A 19787-nucleotide genomic window follows, 5' to 3' on the forward strand; every position below is an offset into this window, starting at 1 on the left:
TTCCATTAAGAAATCATGATTTAGTCCAAGTCTTAATTTATTGCTACAGGACCAGGAACCTCAAGATTGTCAATGACTTGCCCAACCTCATACGGCTTGTTTGTTGCAGAACCAGGGTGGAAAACTGAGCTTGCAAGACTAGCCAACCAGCACAACCACAACAGCTGGGCTGGGCCGGGCCACCCAAGCCTTGGTGCTTTACTCTGAACAGCTGGACCCGCCAAGCCTTCTTGGTCTTAGGGCTCCTTCTTCAAACTGCAGAGAAGCTCAGATAGGTGAGAGTAGACAACGGAGTCACAGGAGACCCATTTACAGAAGAGAAGGAGGGAGTATAATTAGGCAAAGAGAAGTGAGAGGAGGCACAGATGAAGAAAATAAGGGGAGGAATCAGCTAAGAATAGGCAAGGTGAACTTCTTGCTGTTTCCAACCCAGCAAAGAGGAGGCGGGAGGGAAGATGGAGCAGGGACAAAAGGAGTTCCTCTATCTCAGTAATCCTAATTATAGCCCTATAGGATAGGTACGAAGAGTGTTGTTTTACACATGGGAAAACTGAAGCTCAGAAAAGCTACTTTACTTACTCAAGGTCACATGGCAGGCAAGAGAGGCTCCTGATGATTTAAGATTTTGTTCTTTCCTTGCGTCTCTTCCTTCCCTTATTTGTTTTCATCGTTTCTTCCCTCCAGTCTCTCTCTCTCTCTTTTTTTTTTTTTTTTTTTTTTGCGGTACGCGGGCCTCTCACTGCTGTGGCCTCTCCTGTTACGGGAGCACAGGCTCCGGACGCGCAGGCTCAGCGGCCATGGCTCACGGGCCCAGCCGCTCCGCGGCATGTGGGATCTTCCCGGACCGGAGCACGAACCCGCGTCCCCTGCATCGGCAGGCGGACTCTCAACCACTGCGCCACCAGGGAAGCCCCCAGCCTCTTTTTATTCGTACAAATTTCTATTAGAAAAAAAGTTTTACCGTTTTTCCTGAAATAGTTATCAAGTAGCCAATGATAGAGCATGCGGTTACAATGACAGCACAGCCTTTACTGAGGTCAGACCTCCCCTCTTTGCCTCCAGAAACATATTTCACAGCAGTTTTCCTTTCTTTGTGGAACTTGTAACAGCCACAATTTTACATTTTGTTTGGGTGACCATTTGCTTAACGTTTGTCCACCACTTAACTGTAGGCTTCCTAATGGCAGGGACCAGCCTGGAGTGTGCCCCCAGCGTTTGGCACAAAGCTTAGCACTCAGGCTTTCTGTAAATATTTGCTGAGCGAATGTTCTTGTGGTTTCTCTCAGCTCTCTTCTGAAAATTAGAGGGACAGTAACCTCTAGCTCATAATTATGTTAATAGATACTGTATAACAGGTCGGGCCGGTATTTACAGGTAGCACACAGGTAAACGAACACACACAGGCATACACATGACTGCACAAACAGCCCCCGGCAGGTGCCCTCAGGAGGGAACGCACGCAGTCCGAGCGAGCCGGACCAGCGTAGTTAAACACGCCTGCGCCGGGCTCCGCCGGCCTCCGCAGCGTGGGAGGACAACCGGTAGCCGCGCCACTGGAGTCCCGGGCCCCCGGGGACGCGTGGGCTGGCCGCGGGCGTCGGGGGCGGTGGCGGAGTGGGCGGTGAGCTGCGCCGTGATTGGTCTGCGGGGCCTGGCGGCGGCGGCGGCGGCGGCGGCGGCGGTGGCAGTAGTTTCAGTATAAACAAGGCACCCGACTGGTTGGGCGGAATTTTTTGCGCTCTTTTGCTTCCTCTCCTTTGGTTGCGTTGGTGGGCAAGCGGAAAACAGCCGGGAAGCCGAGGACCCCGGGTCCATCTGCCGGTGCGTTGTTCCCTGGTCAGCAGTTCTCACGGGAGAAACCGGAGCCCGGCAGCGGGAACGCGCCACCCTGCTGCGCGCTGCGCTCTCCCAGGCGGCCCGGGAGCTGCGCGCGGAGCAGTCCGATCTCAGACTGCGCCCCGGCTGCCAGTTCACCTGGAGGCGGCGGGAGATTCTGGCCAGCGAGCGCTAGCTGGTACAGAGCGTCCCGCAAAAGCGGGGGAAGTGGGGAGTCCTCCTGCCTGGCCGCCGAGGGCGTCTGGGGCCGCCCCGGGAGCGGACACGGTGCCAGCAGGTGCGGGCCCCAGCCACTGGGGCCCGGGCGGGGACAGGCTTGGGTTTTGCTTTGCTTCTCTCGCCCCGATCCCGCAGCCAGGCCTTCTGTCTCGAGATCTTGGTACAGTTTTTGAGGATTTGTCTGATTTCTAGTCGCTTTCGTCCTTTCTTCAACCTTTCTTCCCTTCCTGTGCACAGCTAGGTTGTTTCCTTCTACTTCTTGGGTAGTTTTCGTGAGTGTGTGTGTGGGGGTGGGCAGTTGGGGGTCCTGCTTATTTTTGGTGACGGAGCCTTATAATCTAAGGTCTGACTCTCAGGAAGAGACAAGGGAACAGAGGTCACGTGCTCGCCACTGACGAGGTGATATTCTTTCCTTTCTCCGTTCAGCTGGTAACCTGGGACACAACGTGTCGCCTTGCTCTTGCCTTGAGCTCAGGTGAGTTGTCTCGGGTCACCTGGCCGGGCGATAATAACGTGAACTGTGGGTACCTGGGAGCCTCCCGGGTTAGGGAACCGTGGAAACAACTTCAGTGCTGTACAAGCGGAACAGGGCGGAACAGGGGGGCTGGAGTGTAAGTGTGTGTGTCTGTCTGAGATCCACTGGAGTATTGATTCCCACCTTACCCCAACCTGATCCGCGCAGCTCAGGCGAAAGCAGCGTAGCGAGGTCCTCTGACAGTGCGGAGGGCGGCACAAGTGTAGTAAACCGCAGGAGGGGATCTCTAGGGAGCCACTTTCTCTTCTGAATGTAGATGTGTCCGTCTTCGCCGACGAATTCGGTGGGTATAGTGTGTATGGATGAATATGCACAGAAATTTGTGTATGTATGTTTGGGCAGAAGGCGTCTCCAAGGAGTTCTTCGTCAGCAGCACCATGTGACGATGGCCAGGGACCGCTGGTGTGCGTAGATCTGTATTTAGCCCTGGATGATCTCTAATGGCCGAGGGAGGGTCTCTGAACTGAGTGCATAAAGGGTTGGGTTTTGCTTTGCTTCTCTCGCCCCGATCCCGCAGCCAGGCCTTCTGTCTCGAGATCTTGGTACAGTTTTTGAGGATTTGTCTGATTTCTAGTCGCTTTCATCCTTTCTTCAACCTTTCTTCCCTTCCTGTGCACAGCTAGGTTGTTTCCTTCTACTTCTTGGGTAGTTTTCGTGAGTGTGTGTGTGTGGGTGGGCAGTTGGGGGTCCTGCTTATTTTTGGTGATCAGGGATCAGGGTTTTACACTCTTGAATAATGTCTGGTACAGTCAGACTCAGATGGGGTGAATAATTTTTCTTTCCTCCCGAAAACAGTAGCTAGAGCTTGTCATGTGATAGCTGTGTCTTAGTTTAAAACATGGACCATGGTGATAAGCCTGTGCTAAGAAACAAGGAGGTTACAGTTAACCAGAGTATATGCCTGATTGGAGATTTGGAAGGAAAACAACTAGTCAGGTGAGGTTTAGAGCAAATGTAGAATTGACTTCTAAAAGGGAAGAAAAATTCTTGGCTGTCGAGATTTTCATAGCAGATTAAAAGGTGTGGCAGCTTGTTAGGTCCTATCATTAATAGTTAGTTTATGGGGGGGGGCAGTTGTTGGGCCAAGGAGGACCTAGGGCACTTGACAGAAGTCAGGGTTCACAAGCGCTGCTCTGTTATGCCTTTCAAGCAGGTTTCCTGGCAAAGTGGAGAAGATTGGCTACTGATTAGCAAGTGTCTTGTCGGCATTCTTCCACGACATGTGGGTCAATCCTTTGTCTTCCTAGAGGTGGCAGTATTTCTGGCTACTAAGTGTAGTACTTTTCAGTGGTCTAATGGAGTGTTAAATTCTTCGAATTGATATCTCCCCTGGTGCATTTTCAGTCTTGCTCCATTTTATATGCTCCATTAGACATTTAATCTGATTCCTGAGATCATTCTGTCTTTTGGAACAGAAAATCACCATAAACTATTTATATTTATTGTTTTTTAAATTTAATTTATTCTTAGGCATATATTGTTAAATATTTTAAATTTTTATTATTTATCATAGTCATTCACATTTCTTATATTATTACTAACGTTACATTCTTACAGTCTAACTACTGGCCAATAAACTACAATAGACCAAAAAAAAAAAAAAATCAATTGAATAACACCTATCTAGGAAAAAGTAAGAAAATTGAAGGGGCAAAACTAGGTGATTGTTTATGTTGGGAAGTTACCTAATATGGCACCGGAAGCGGTGGGATCAACTTTATCAATCTCCTGATAGAGGTGGCCTGGAAGAGTTAGACTTTGGAGGAGTATTTGGATGACCCCAAAGAGAGTACCTGCTTGGGCAGGAGATGAGAAAATTAGGGTATCCTCCCTTACTTGGGAGAAGAATCTGGAATCCCTGAAGCAGGGACTTAGAATCTTGATTCTGTTGCCACAAATAATAAATGGAAAAACCATTATAACATTTTGTAAGGTCTTAAAGAGACAAATTGTACTGTTGAAAATACTGCTTAAGATTGATGGGATTTTTGTCTTTAGTGGTTGAATTCAGGTATTACCCCCCCTTTAGTTGTCCTTTTTGGTTTTCCAGTTAAGTCTATAAAAATTAGATTTGTGCAACCCTTGATTATCCTAGGATGACAGATGTAGCCTAGCGCTGTGGGCAGATTTCTGCCTTGGGAATAGAGCCTAGGGTTCTAATCAATCTGGAGCCCTAACAAGTCACTTACTCTCTCCCTATATCTGCAGGATCTGTGAAATTGACAAGGTGTTGAACTAGATGATTTATGAGTCTCTTTTAGCTCTGTGTTAACTGATTTATCTTGCTGTACTATCACCTCGTTCATTTGCACCCTTTATTAGCTGTGGAACAATGAAGGCTGAAGAATGGTCTGCAGTTAGATGTTCAGCTACTTGGTGTGTGGAAATGAAGACAGGAGAGTGAAATTTCTTCTTATTGGTGAAGATTATGTAGAGATTTATTATCTGCTTGAGCTGTTTTTTGCTCTTGTTTTTCTCCTACAAGTGTATTTAAAAATGCTATTTTCAAGAAGGTTGAGTCAGGAAAATTTTTTGGACTTTTTAAGTCAGTGTTACTATTTTGTCATTTTAAAACCAGTCTTTTGACCAATCGTTTTTTCTTAGGTTTGTGTGTTTACTATCTCATTTCAAGGTACATTTATATCCGGAAGTCATTCAATTGATTCAAGTTTTATTAGGAAGCCCTGGTATGAAAATGAGTTTAACACAGGGAAAGTACAAATTAGTCTGGTAAGAAAGGAAAGCACTTTATAGAATGCTAGTATCCTTCTATTTATCTAAAAGGGAAGAATGGAGGGGGGTGTGGGATAAGGGTAATTTTTCAAGAACTTGCAGCCAAAAAAATAAAATTATCCCGGTAACCATGTTCCACAATAAATTGTAAATAGAATATTCTACTTGTTTACTGAATGTCCTCACTAAGTATGCTTAGGTGAACGGGGTTTAGAAACATAAACCCTTTTAGTAAAGGATGCTCCCCATTTGATATTCTATAATTTGGCTTGAGATCTATCATGTATAAATGATTCAACTACTTATATCTGTGCTGTTCAAGGTAATGGCCAGTGCTGTTCAGTAAATAGCCACATGGGGATATATGAACTTTAGTTTAACTAAATTAAACAAACAGAAATTGCCCTAGCCCCATTTAAGTGTTCAATAATAGCTACGTGTGGTGAATGGCTACTGTATTGGACAGAAGAGGAACATTTCCAATATTCCAGAAAGTTCTTTTTTTACAGCACTTAATTAGATAACGATGATTCTGATTTTCCAGAAGATCACTTTTATTCCTCTGGGAAAATGACAATTAATTCTCATCATAGACAGGCACCCAAGACATAAGGAAATAAGACTGGCTTTATATGTTTTCAACTGTATATCATGAGCAGTGCCACTTTCCAAAGTTCAATAATATTCCACGATCCCAAACACCAGTTTCTCAAATTTTTCCCCCAGAACTCTAATTATCCTTTGAATTTTCTAAACCAGCGCCTACTGTTATTGCTAGGAAGCACTAATCCTTTCAAAGACAAGGCACGTGGAGCCATCTACTGTTAAGCTCAGGAACTGCATGGCAGTTGTAGACGATTAAAAACATTGCAGGAAGAATGTCAACATGTGCTGTGATCAGTTCCTACAAAAAAAAATTAGTAAAGATTTATCTCATAGAAAAGCTTTAAATGATTCTCCAGGCCCATTTCTAGTTGCCACGTACTGAATTGTTGTTTTGTGTCTTAATAAACTGCTGACAAGATATTCCCAAGACAAACGATGACAAATTTTAGCTTTGTTTTTCTTTCAGGGAAACCAAAGATGGCAATTATTTGAGTCAGAATCCCTTTCCTCCATTAATTAGGAATTAGTGAAGAAAAATTTAAGTAGCATCTAGGACAAATCAAGCAAAATGCACATTCATTTTTTAATGTGGAATCCTATAATAAATCAGGAAATACCACCATTTCATCATCGTAGAGAGAAATAGGACCTTCTTTCCTCAAAAATACTGATTATTTCCCCTTGACCGTGAAATCTACAAAGCATTTGGGGCTCAGTTCCAAAGAATGTACTTATCTGCGAGTTACTTACTTTTTGTTCACATGCCAAAGAAGTGAGTTGATTCTGAGTCGTCTACTCTGTTTTGTTTGTAATCTCAACACAATACCTCTTTTTTCAAGGAGGTTAGCAGAGGTGTAGCATTTCTAGTGTCCAGAGATGCTGCTAGAAAGAAATGAGAAGATAATCTTTGAGACTTTTTTTCAAGCTCAAAATAAGCATGTTTTATACAGTGTGGGAGACTTGACTTTTACTTTCCCCCAACTTGAATCCACAGTTAGAGAAACACTCTCTGAGCATACAGTCAGCAGTTGTATTCTGAGATCCAGCCATGCCAAAAGGAGGCTAACAGTGCTTGAGATCCCAGCTGGGGTAAAGTTGAAATATGTGAGCTGTTTCTCATTCCGATCTCCGGAGCCTTAAATGAAAAAAGGAAGAGGCTGCATCTCACCAAAGTGCAAAGTTCCTTTGGAATTTAGATGGGAATTTGGGAACCAGTCATTGCCGGATCTTAAATTAAGCCTCTCCTGCCTAAACAAATATGCTTTCAAAGTTCAACTGTGATAGGGAGGGCTTCCTCCACCTCGTTTGGACACATGCCCAGCATTTGAACAGAAGCGAAAGGATAGCAATCAGTATAAAGACATTGGATTTATTAAATATTTCACTGAGGTGCTCTATGATGAAATAGGGGCTGAAATAAACCTTTTCTTTCTTGGACTCCTACCTTTGCTATCTCATTCTCCTGAGTGTAGAGGAAATGCTGACTTGACATCTTGGCAGAGATTTACCAAACACCTAAAGCAGATGTTGAAGGATGGCTTTTGATTGAGTTCCCACACCCATCTTTTCCTGTCCCCTCTTCCAATATGAATTGTCACCTGAAACCACCTTAGACTGATGCACCTGCCTCCTCGTCAATAACCTTGTGCAAAAGCAGTCACTAATTCAAACACAGTCTGTTGCTTCAAAAAAAGGCAGCTTTTCATCTGGTGCTTTAGTTGGTTTGAAACCATTAGGCATGCCTTTCAAATCCATTCATCCCTTAAATCACCTAGAGCTTGCTTCCTTGCTGCTGGATCAATGTCATGCTGAACTTTTGCAGGGTCCTTGGAAGGACATGATATATCGTTGTGACTGAATTAGCTGCCCCGGTAAGATATCTTGTCTGTCAACCAACTTTTCAGCTTCCCAAATTAAATTTAAGAAAGAACATTCATCTTGTATACGTGGGTTGGATATCTTTTACTTCCCCTTGGGAAGTTTTCCAGAAGAACCTGTAATCTGTGTGCTAATTTTGGCAGCTCAGAGCTTTCTTTTAGCCTGGGTCATTGTTTTTTTTGTTTGTTTGTTTTTGGTTTTTTTTTTAACAGTGCGGGCCTCTCACTGTTGTGGCCTCTCCCTTTGCAGAGCACAGGCTCCGGACGTGCAGGCTCAGCAGTCAGTCGTGGCTCACGGGCCCAGCCGCTCCGCTGCATGTGGGATCTTCCTGGACCGGGGCACGAACCCGTGTCCCCTGCATCAGCAGGCGGACTCTCAACCACTGCGCCACCAGGGAAGCGCTGGGTCATTGTTTTTAAAACCAAAATCTGTTTCCCATTGTCTCATTGCCTCCCCCTTATCCCAAAGTGCTCCCTCAATGTGTGTGGGGGGGAGCTATTTAAATATCTCTACGCAAACCGAAAGAAGTGTCTTTTTCATTCTCTTCAACGCCACTGGATCAGTACTACTAGAAAATATTTACGTGTATTGGTTGATTTCTAAGGAGCCAGTCTTCAATGTGTTAAACCAAGGTTCCCTTCAGAACCACTGTGTTCGCCTTCTTTGAGGAAGTAGATAAATACGATCCAGGTTCTGTACAGGCCAGTGCATGTGCTTCCTAATCTGGGGTCTGAACTCCCTGAAAGTATATACAGACCTGTTGGTCGATTTCTCTGGGGGCAGTGTGTGGAGAAGTTGTGATCTTTTCCTAAAAAGTTAAGAGCTACTGGCCAAACAATATATTCTGAGTTTCCAGCAACTGGCTTACAAATGAAATTTTGCAAGGTGAGAATTGCTTGTGAGATTAACCTGTCCTCTGTCTTATCTCACTGGTAGTGATTTGAATAGAGTCGGCAGCTTTTTTCAAGCGTCTCATATAAATCTCACCTTTTCCAAAGGAGTTAGCTACTTTGAAGTTTGACTTAACAGCAAATTAAGGCCAGTACTTAATGCTGTCACATATTCTCATTTTGGAAATAGTCAGTTTTTCCTAAACCAGAGTTTTGATTAGCAGGTCCCCATAGCAGGTACATTGGGTTGGGCAAAATTTGTGCTAAAGAAGGATGGCAGACAGTGGAGGAGTTGGTGTTGAGATTACGTTGGAAAGGGTAGAGCAGAGTAAATTGAGTTTACAGAACCCAACACACAGAAAATAGTAATTGTGAGAGCTGTAAAGAGGAGGTTTGCTGCAGATAAGAAGTCAGAGCTACATTGAGATTAAAGAAAATAAATGGAAGCTGTGGGGTAGGAACCGCCTTACACTTAGCCCTTCTTCCACCAGGGAGGCTTTAGCAAATGGCTCCTGGAGTTAATAGCATCCGGGGCTAAATGCTTCTCTGGATTCTCATGTGCAGTACTTGGATATTCTATGAATTTGTTCTCTTAAACAAGAACCAAGCCAATATTTAATACTCTGAACTTCACTTTCTTTCATTCCAGAGCGGAAGCAGGTAGAACCAAAGTCTCGGATGTCAAATTTGAGTAAATGCTGAACAAACAGTGGTTCTTGATGTGGGTAATAAGAAGAAAGGTACTTGAGAGGAAAAAGAAATCTACTATGTTTATCTTCTTAGGTGCTTAAAAATCCACTTCACAAGCAGTACTTTCTGTGCCATTCTGCTGACCTTTCCCCTCGTTTATCAAATGCATCTATTACACAAGGCAGTTGGTCTTTCGGGAAAATGGTTAGACTGGCCACTTGCTAGAGATTGTCCAGAAATTAGTTACATGTACCGTGATCCATGATCTCTCTTTTGGTCATTTGTCTCTTCAGATCTTTTTTTTACTGGAAATCTGTAAAGTACGTACAAGCAAGTATTACTGTATTTCGTTGAATCTAAGATGTCATCCATTGTAAGATGCTCTTTTATTTTGTATATTGCTAAAAAAAGACTGTCAGTTAAACAGGTTTTCTCATCACTTACCTATTTATGTGCATCCCAATTTCAAAGAAAATAAAATAGGAAGAAGTGTATATTAGAATTTCTGAAGTCTCTGTCTAGATAGCACTATGCTTTGATTGCAAAGGTCAGTAGCTTCAATACTTTTGTTGATAGTGTTACTTTTTAATAAGAGTAATTAATGATGTTCGTACATCTTTGGGGCAAGGATTTATGTAGAGTGTGTAAAACATGTAAATTTTTCTAATAGCCTGCAATTTGGGACAGACTGACAGGCTTTTCATTTTGTGGTTAAACATTAAAAGTTCAAAGAAGACCATTTGCAGTATAACATGATGTAGTGTAATAAATTTTGAACCTGGAATCTGAAGACTAGGTTTGAAACCCTGCCTGTCTGTCCCTTATCCGATGTGTAACCCCAGCTGAGTAATGAAGTTTTTCTGAACCCGTGCTTATGCAGTCAAACAGAGTAAGGATCCCTGCCAAACAAGGTAGATATAAAACCCAAAAAGGCATTTGTAGGCAGTAAACCTTACACAGACGGGAGCTGCTGACATTCTCAGAGCCTTGCCCACCGTGCATCTAGGCATTTCTCAGGGGAGCGGCCTTGAGCAAGAATCAGAGAAGTAAAGGGCTATGGACTGTGGAGACCTTTTCCAGCACACAGGATCCCATAGTATAAGGATGCACACTGAGGAAGGTGGAGGCCTAAGGAGTTGACAGTATATGGCAAGGTGGGAAAATAGGACCATTGTGCATGTAACTAAGGGGCTGGGTCTCTTGGATTGACTTAAGTCTCAGCCATTGGTTGTTGCTCTACGCAAGTTCAACAGTCAAGTTTGTTTGTGGTCAATCAGCTGATTGGCAACAGAACTTTGCGCTAATTAGAAGGCAGAAAACAACCTATGATAGATTCTCTCCTTAAATTTGATTTTTAAGTATAATGAACTATAACCTCAATTAACTTATCTCGGTTTGGTGTCCATTGCTATTTGTAGTATTTTCTTTTGGTGCCTGGTTGGAGGGGTTTTTTGTTGTTGTTGATATTTTGTGGCTCCTCAAAGAAATCCTGTGACACATTTCCAAGGAACAATACAAAGACCTTTTGCCATTGCTCTAAAAATGCTCTAACTTCGCTATAAAGAAAATTGGTAGTTTTGTTATCATCTAGAATTTCGGAAGGAGTGAGCAAAATTGGAAATAATTTTCCAGATGAAAAACAAACCTAGGGGCAGGGGCTGAGTAAGTGACTTTCCGAAGTTTTCACAGCTCTTAAGCCCTAGGTTAGGGCTTCATTAAATCTGGGTCCTTGTCCACTTTATGGGAGTAAATAATTATAAGTACAAATATTTGGTGGCTTTTGGTGCCGATTCTTTGAAAGGGAACTCTGAGTGACTTGTGACTATTTTGTGGCTGGTGCTTCCTGTCAATCTACCAAAGGCAGCAGGGGCGCAAGATTCAGAGGAGTGCCGTGGGGCTCACTTGGTGCTGTAGCCACGTGGCTGTGTGGTCCTAGCCTGGTCACTTCACCTCGCTGCCCAGGGTCTCAGTTTGCAAACTGATGGACAGAGGAGAGTGGACCTGATTGTCATGACGCTTGGGCCTTGGCTTCTTCTGTGACTGTTTTGCGGTCATTGCTAATCCCTTAGCGCACATTCCCCACCCGGTGACAGGCTTTGAATCCTCACTCTTCATCCGGCCTTTTGGCAACCACTTTGGATTGATTGCCGTTAGGAAGTGAAATGAAATCTATTTTCCATCTTGGACCATTTGATTTCTATGGTCCTTTTGAACTTTTAACATTTTCTGATTTTTCTGAAATTCCCAAATCCTGGCCAACCTTCTCCCCAAATCACTTAATATTAGGACGGTTTCAGTAGGAGTAAGTGGAGAAATCAAGGAAAATTCATGGTTCTTGGCAGAAAAAAAAAAAGAAAAACAACTTCAAGGGCATGGATAGAGTGAGTTCCGCTTGTCATCCTGGATACCAAGGATATTGTGTGGTTTTAACCATGTAAAGCTTTTTTTAAGCCAGAGGCAGGAAAGCCACGTCCAGAGGGAAGGTTCCTTCCAGGCTGGAAGAAGTAACTTTCAAGTGTTTCTCATCTCAGGTCCTGGCGTCCCAGTTTAAGGACATTTTGAGTTTCTCAGGGCAAAGGTAGACAGGCTGTTGTTTTTCTTCCCACCAGGGACAACCCATTTGCAAAGATGATATTGCACATGAAACATACTCATAGAAAACTGGCAATTTGAAGAGGACAGAAACATACTTTGTCTGTTGCCTTATAAAATGTTAACATTGAGTTATTCATCTAACCATGATTCCTATGTGTGAGGTCTTACCAACCAAGTGGGGAGCATTTGTGTTAACATTTACATCCTCAGTTCCTGCTCCTTTGGCCATTATGACCATGTCCTGCCCAAGCGAGAGGAATGGCAATGATGACTCTGGTAGTGACAAGTCTCCCCAGACAGAGTGATTCTCAGTCCTCACTTTCTTCCCACTTGTAGCTAGTTTTTGAAGTATAGTTGGTTTACAACGTTGTGTTAGTTTCAGGTGTACAGCAAAGTGATTCAGTTATACATATACGTATTCTTTTTTGGATTCTTTTCCATTATAGGTTATTAGAAGATATTGTGTATAGTTCCCTGTGCTATAGAGCAGGTCCTTGTTGTTTATCTATTTTATATATAGTAGTGTGTATCTGTTAATCCCAAATTCCTACTTTAACGCCCCCGCCTCCGCTGCCGCTTTCCCCGTTGGTAAATGCGAAGCGTTGTTTTCTATGTCTGTGAGTCTGTTTCTGTTTTGTAAATAAATTCATTTGTATCATTTTTTTTTAAGATTCCACATATGTGATATCATATGATGTTTGTCTTTCCTTGTCTGTGCTGGATCCTTTTATGTTCTCCCTCAGCATTGGTTTGTGGATGGGACAGAGCGCAAAATACTGAAGCTTTTTTTTTTTTTTTTCTATTTCTCTTTCCTGATGCTTTTTTCCCTAAACCTTATAACGGACGTTGTTTTTTCCCAGCACCCCACCCCTGGCCACCCCCTGCCCGGGCATGTGCACACATTGTGATGCTGTGGCCCCCATTAGTGGGAACCGGAACAGATGCACTTGGAGTAATGGATGTGCCTCCTCAGACAGGCCCCACGCCCCTCCCCCTTTCAGATGCAGATATCTTTCAGCATCTTGAAAAGAGGGATTAGCCCAGGTTGTGTCCTCCTGCAGCCTCTGCACACCCTGTCCCTGTCAGTCCAAGCCCTGGAGTTTGGCTTCCCCTCATTGTTTGCCTCTGAAGCCCTCACTCTCTGCAGCTCCTGAATTGCCTCCATTGTCCAGACATGCTGCCAGAAACTGGAGTCTGTTTTTGGGGCCAGGAGCTCTGTCCCTAGGAATCCAAGTAATAACTTAATAGCCTTTGGCCTCTACCAGGCATCCTCTGACAAGGGCTTTGTGAGTTGCAGAGCACACGGATGAAGGCAGTGCTCCCCAAATCAGCTGTTTGCTCAGCCTGTGTGTTTACTGAGAACTGAGGCTTTATAGAGCTCTGCACCCCAAAAGAATTTGACACAAAGGGGGTGAAAATCAATAGCATCCGATCTTCCAGTGAAAGCTGGGGAGTCAGCATTAAATCTCTTGATATACGCGTGCATCTATAAACACACACACACACACTTTACTTCTAGGCCTCTTTTACAGTTTCATTTTTTCAACTTCTGTTTTGGTTATCTCCTCATATGCCCAATGCTAGTCTGGTATTTATTTCTTAAGTGTTATGTAATTCTTCCCGTCCAACTTTCAAGGCCTACACAGTTCCACCTTAGGATAATACTTGATTCAGGGGATTAAAGCAATTTAAAGCTCAGTTCCCCTCCCTGACTTCATAACCGAATGTGAAGGAATGATATCTAAACACGGCGGCCAGAGACTTGAATTTAAGTCCAGATTGGAGCCTTTGATCCAAGTGTTTTATGGTATTTTATTGGATGACATTGGTACTCAAAAATATACATACATGTGTTATTCAAAGAGCAGTTTGCTTCTTGATGGGTTCTCAGATTGTATCAGAACCTAACCTATTTTAAAAATTGCCTGTTTCCTCGTGATTATGAAAGACTAATACCTATTAAAGTTTACTTTTCTTTTGCATATTACTGACACTGTTTTTTCCCTTTTTTTTCATTTTAGGAAAGCATGCCTCAAACTCCTCCGTTTTCAGCAATGTTTGACAGCAGCGGTTACAACCGGAACCTCTATCAGTCTGCGGAGGACAGCTGTGGAGGGTTGTATTACCATGACAACAACCTCCTCTCCGGATCTCTGGAAGCACTCATCCAGCACTTGGTACCTAATGTGGATTACTATCCGGATGTAGGTATCCGCGTGCCCCTGAAACACATCCTCCGTATCCAGCAGAATTTACAATAGAATAGACAGGGACACTAGATGCTGCAGAATTCTATCTGGCTTACTAAGAATTTTTCTAATAAGAAATTGCATATTGATTATTGAGTGCTTTGAGATCAGATTGAACCTGGATATGATATGTCTGTGTATCAGTTTTCCTTTCAGGGTTGGTATCACATTGTAGTCAGTCAGAGACCATCTAAATGAAATACCTGTAAGGTTTGACTCATGCATATACCTTGGTCCTTAAATAGAAATGCCAGAGAACATTAGAATGGTTAGTGCCTTTTTCGTTTTGCAAAACTATGCTGAGAAAAGTGAAGTTACACAGGGAAACTTCACAGAAAAGAGAACAAGAGTTACATTCAAGATGCAATTCTTTATAGATTCGACATCAGATGACAGGTTCGCTTGTTTATGTTTTACTTTGATAACTGACATTGGTATGGATAATCCTTTCTAATTTAAGGAATTCGTTTACATTTTCTCAGTCTTTACAGCCATTCCAAGAGGTTAGAGAGGAAGAAAATGAAATTCAGAATGTTGAGGAATTTGCACATGGTCTCACTCCCAGCATCAACATTCAAACCCAGGTTTTCTATTTCTGGGGCACGTGATGTTTCTTCCCCCTTCCCTTGTGCTACGGCTGCCCCTGTTATGCAACAGGTGCTTGTTGATAAAGATTTCATGAAAATATCCAGGCGCTAGATTCGAATGTTTTTATAAATATAATAATGACCTTGGTGTGCAGAGGATAGTTTGTGCTTGCCACTGTAGTTCACCATAATGTTTCTTACTGAGTTATCTCTGTGTGTGTGAGGTTTGTTACATAGCATTTTCAAATATGTTGCAACACAGGGAAAACTTCTAATCAAAAGTAAAAGGCATCCCTTGTTCAGCCCTGTAAGTGTTTATGAGCTACAAAAGGCACCTAAGGGGAAGAAAAATCCATGGAATTTTTCTTCTTATTGGGAGTATGAAAGTATTATAACAAATAAGCTTTACTTCATTACTGGCTTCTGGGGAGACATTGTGGTTAAAGAAAAGTATATCGTGTGACATTATGTTTTATCAAATTGCTTAGCCTTTGAGCAAGTAAATAGATTACTTGAAAGTCTGTCTTTGAATGTTCTGACACAAGCACACAAATGCTCCAGTGTGTCATACTGGACCCACTGGAGATTTCTTGAGCTGATGTGGGTTGGGTGATTTTTTGGTCTCCATTGAGTTACCATAATATTTGGACACAGAACAAGATTCTGTACGGGTGGTATATTTAAGTTAGATTGATCTCCCTGGGCTGAATTTCATTCTTCTTTACTAGACTGAGTTATATGTCCTGGTATCCTGGCTCCCAGAGGATGGATGTAAAAATGTACTGTGAATAATTTAGTAGCTAAACTTACCCTGTACTTCTGTTATTTTTAGTATGGTTTAAGGGAAAATATATATCACAAAGTAAAGGAGAAATCCATCTTAGGTTGTTTTACTACTAGTAAGCATCACTTTTGAAACTGTAGCATTTTAACTTTGCTAAAGAGAACTTAGTGCTATATGATGTATAATATATAGGAAAGATACTAGTTTCAGAGAGAATATAACCATGATGACTTTTTTTTCTCTTGCCACAGAGAACGTACATATTTACCTTCCTACTGAGTTCTCGGTTATTTATGCATCCGTATGAGCTAATGGCCAAAGTTTGCCACTTATGTGTTGAGCACCAGAGACTAAGTGATCCTAGTGGTGATAAGGTAATGATACCTTATTTGAGCTTAACGTTTTTTTCCATTAAGTTTGGTAGCTTTATGGCTTAGATTTTGTGAAGTTGGTTTCCTTAAGTAACCATAGCTTCTCCCCAGGCTGAGGTCCATAAATGGTATCATGGCTATGCAGAGGGAATTGGAAAGGTATAAAGAACAAATATAAATCTAGTGCCATGGAAGATCCCTCCGTCCTGCCTTAAGTTGGTAGCACTTGACATTGACTTGGGAAAGGGGAACAAGAGTCTTTTTTTTAACCCCAAAGACTTTGCACTAGAAGTTTACCATTAACCCTGTTTGTAATTATTTATTTGATAGATATCACTGAATTTGATTTGCTTTTTCTCCCTAGAATCAGATAAGAAAAATTGCACCCAAAATTCTTCAACTCCTGACAGAATGGACAGAAACGTTTCCTTATGATTTTCGGGATGAAAGAATGATGAGAAACTTAAAAGATCTGGCTCACCGAATAGCCAGTGGCGAGGAGGTTGGTAACCTGAATTTAGTACAATTACTCGAATTTCCAGGCAGGGTCTTGGTGAGAAGTGGTGCTAAATTATGCATCGGCATCTCTGCTGCTGCTTTTCTGTTGTTGCCTTTGGGCAAGTCCTCTCCATGGCATACTGGTCTGTTTGGTGTGTCAAAGGGGGATGATTATACAATCCCACTTCAAAGGGATGTGATCTAGAGTTTTATGTGAGTAATTTGGGGGTCTGTTCATGTCAACTCAAGCACAGGATTCATGATGCAAGTGTGTTTTCATTTTATTTTATTTATAACTTTCTTCCTTCCAAAAAGATTTGACCTAGCAAGTTAGATTATAAATATCACATTAGGAGATATAAACACTAATACATGTAAAATAACATATTTATACATTAACAGGTAATAAGTAATATATTAATAAATCAGAAATAGAGAGTTTGTATCATGGAAGGGAGAAGACAAATGTGCTAATACTGAGAATCAGTAGAGTAGGGCAGGATTGCTGTATTTTAACTGTAAGCTCCAGGTAAAAGGGAAATACAGTTGGTTATGTAATTTTCACCGCCAGAAAAGAAAAAGCATAGTAATCCTTCAAAGCATTAAATTAAATGACATTTTAAAAAAAAATTCCTGCAAGGACTTTGTGAATGAGATCATGGAAACTGCTCTGTATAGTGTTTATAACAAATGCTCCTTGATAAAAACTGAGGCCATAAGATTAACATATAAATTAGCAAAGGTAATTCTTTAGGAGTGGAGAAGACAAAGAAAAAAGGATCCAAGTCTTGTGCCTGGAAGTTGATTCAAGGCTTAGCACCTAGACTTAGATGGAGATGGAAAGTAAGTCTGTTAGATAATCTTTCATAAATATCACTTCCCTCAAGTGAGCTACCTAGCTGTGACAAATTCAAGGTTATCCTCTTTGAAGCAGGCCTGGAAGGCTCTTACTCTGTTTTGAGGCTTGTTGGGCAAGGATATCTTTGTAGTTTCTGTACTTAGGCACAGATACAGTGTTAGAAAAAGGTAGATGAAGCATTTGGCAAAGGCTGTGATGTCTTGTTTCATCCGTAGTAAAATGCATTTTCCCATTATGAATAACCTACCTGGAGAAATCATTCTTTCAGGGCTGTGCTGTCAAGATCATGGAACAAGACACCTATCTAGTCTGTCTACTTCTGGCGAAAACATTTTAATACTGTTTCCCCTAACTTTAAAAAAAATCAGACAAATTATATAAGATTAGCACTTGAAAAATACGCACTTGCTTCCCGCATTGTGTTTTCATGAAAATGGAATTAACCCTTTTACACTTCCCCTATGACATTATATTGAACACTGGTGCTCAAGAGAGCCATTACTTCTGCAAGCCTGAATGAGTGGCTCCCTGAGTCCTTCTGCAAGTTATGACTATTCTAATCATTTTGCTAGTTTGCGTGTAACAGGTTCTAGCAAGGTAGGAATTGGTAGGTCCATCACTCACAAAGGCAAAAGTTAAGCATCACAGTTTTGTAGTAAATCTTTTCTTAGAGGGGAAGCTGTTGTGTTGCTTGGCAGGGTCAATGCTGGCTCCGTGACCTAAGTTTATGGCAAGCTGCTCAAAAGATTAGTGGCATCATAAGGGCTTTTTCTTGTGTGGAGGCTGAGCTCCGAGTCAGGCAGTGCTTTACTTCAGTTAAGTTCTGTGTCAGTACTTAACTTGATGTGGCAGTCAGCTTCCCTTCCTTCTGTTGCCTTTTTGAAAGGTAGAAATGACGACTTGTTTTTCCCAAAAGGAACACCTTAAAAATCTTTTTCCGATACAATGCCAAATGGATGGCTTTTTGTCCTTCTTGTCATGTGAGTCCATGAGGGGGGTCACTTCTATCTGTGTTGGCCAGATTGGTTCCCATCTCTTTTTAACAGGATCAAGCCCCTCAAGAATTGGATGGAACCAAGCATGGGGACCAAAATAGCCTTGTGCCTGGGCTTCTTATCAGCCGTCCTGTGTTAATAACAAATCCTTGATAAACCTGAGATCTTCAGACGGTTTTGAGTGTGAAAAGAGATGAGAAGATAAGCCTAGGGCTTGAGTGGAGAGATGTCACCTGCCATGATCAGGTTGGGTTTTCCGGTGAGATTGTATTCCTTCAGTCACTTGTAGACAGTATTCAGAATCGGGTCCACGTTTGGCAGTGGTTGATTTGAGTGCTTTGGCAAGTCCCCTAAAGTCTCTGCTCCTTCATTTCTGAATCACAGAGGTAACCTCCCTGTAGTAATGTCCCTTTCAGCCCTAAAATTTTGTGGTGGATGCTCTTTTCCTCAGTTCTGTGCTTGGGAGGCCACTTATCTGCCATGTGCTTAAGTGTCTTTCCTTGCAGACACCTTCCCTGGCCTCCCCAGCCATGGTCATCCCCCATTCTTGGCTTTCACCACCCTTTCCCTCAGAGCACTCTGTGATTAGTAATTACTTTCTTTATGACTTGTTTTCCCTCACTAGACTCCATGCTGTGCTCCTTTTGTTCAGAGCATCCTTAACTCCTAGCCCAGTATCTGGCAGTTAATAGGCACTCAGGAGAGTTTGAATGAATGAATGACTGAGCAAATGAGTGAACAAACGAATCGGTTACTGGAATAGGAAAAAACTATTTCCCTCTGCTGAAAAGTTATCTCCCTGCATGGGAAGGAGTGTGCACTTGGGTTGGGACTTGCTGCTTCTTGCCTGGGACTTTAGGGATTTTCTTTGGCAGTCAGTGGATCCAGGTGTGCCCTCTATATAACTTAGTTGAGTTCTTCTGAATCTGCTAGGACAGTTCCACATAGTATGGCTTAATATGTTCCCCCCCTCCCCCCCCCCGCTAAGGATTTGCCAAAAATGAAGAGGTTTATTGGGACCTCACAGCAAGAAACCCAAAATGAAACTGATGATTCAATTACATGACAAATGACTATAGTGGGTACAATGCAATTTTCCTTACGGGGCCTGTTTTTATTCTGTCTTTATTTGCCAGGTAATTACTGTCACTGGCATTTGAAGTTATAAAAAAGAATAAGTACATACTTGGCAATCCATGATTCAGTGAAAAAAGCATGCTTAACAACACGAAGCTTTGGTTTCTTGAATGGAATCAAATGGCAACAGCAAACTTCTTTAAGAGGTCACACACATATTCTCTCTCTCTCTCTCTCTCTGTCTCACACACACACGCGCACACTCACGTTCTTTGTTATTTGAATCGCTTTTCCCCTATACCCTATTGCATACATGTTCTCCTCATATTTTGCTGCGTTTTGCTCACTAGCCGAATCCTCCACTATACATTACCCTACCTCTTTC

The 19787-nt window shown here is 42.4% G+C and overlaps 1 protein-coding gene across 2 annotated transcripts in view; it reads left to right on the plus strand.

The window, feature by feature from the left end:
• Positions 1–1701: 1701 nt before the first annotated feature.
• RASGEF1B (RasGEF domain family member 1B) overlaps positions 1702–19787 on the plus strand; it is a 34492-nt gene continuing 16406 nt past the window's right edge. Inside the window, exons 1-4 of one of the 2 annotated variants that reach the window (XM_007447555.1) lie at positions 1702–1821; positions 14004–14186; positions 15854–15976; positions 16338–16475. In XM_007447555.1, the coding sequence (XP_007447617.1) occupies positions 14010–14186; positions 15854–15976; positions 16338–16475 (438 nt within the window). In that variant the 5' untranslated portion in view covers positions 1702–1821; positions 14004–14009. The remainder of the gene's footprint in view (positions 1822–14003; positions 14187–15853; positions 15977–16337; positions 16476–19787) is intronic. The other variant, XM_007447556.1, reaches the window with a different exon arrangement.

Source organism: Lipotes vexillifer, unplaced genomic scaffold (assembly GCF_000442215.2).
Source record: "Lipotes vexillifer unplaced genomic scaffold, Lipotes_vexillifer_v1.1 scaffold272, whole genome shotgun sequence".
Classification (NCBI taxonomy): domain Eukaryota; kingdom Metazoa; phylum Chordata; class Mammalia; order Artiodactyla; family Lipotidae; genus Lipotes; species Lipotes vexillifer.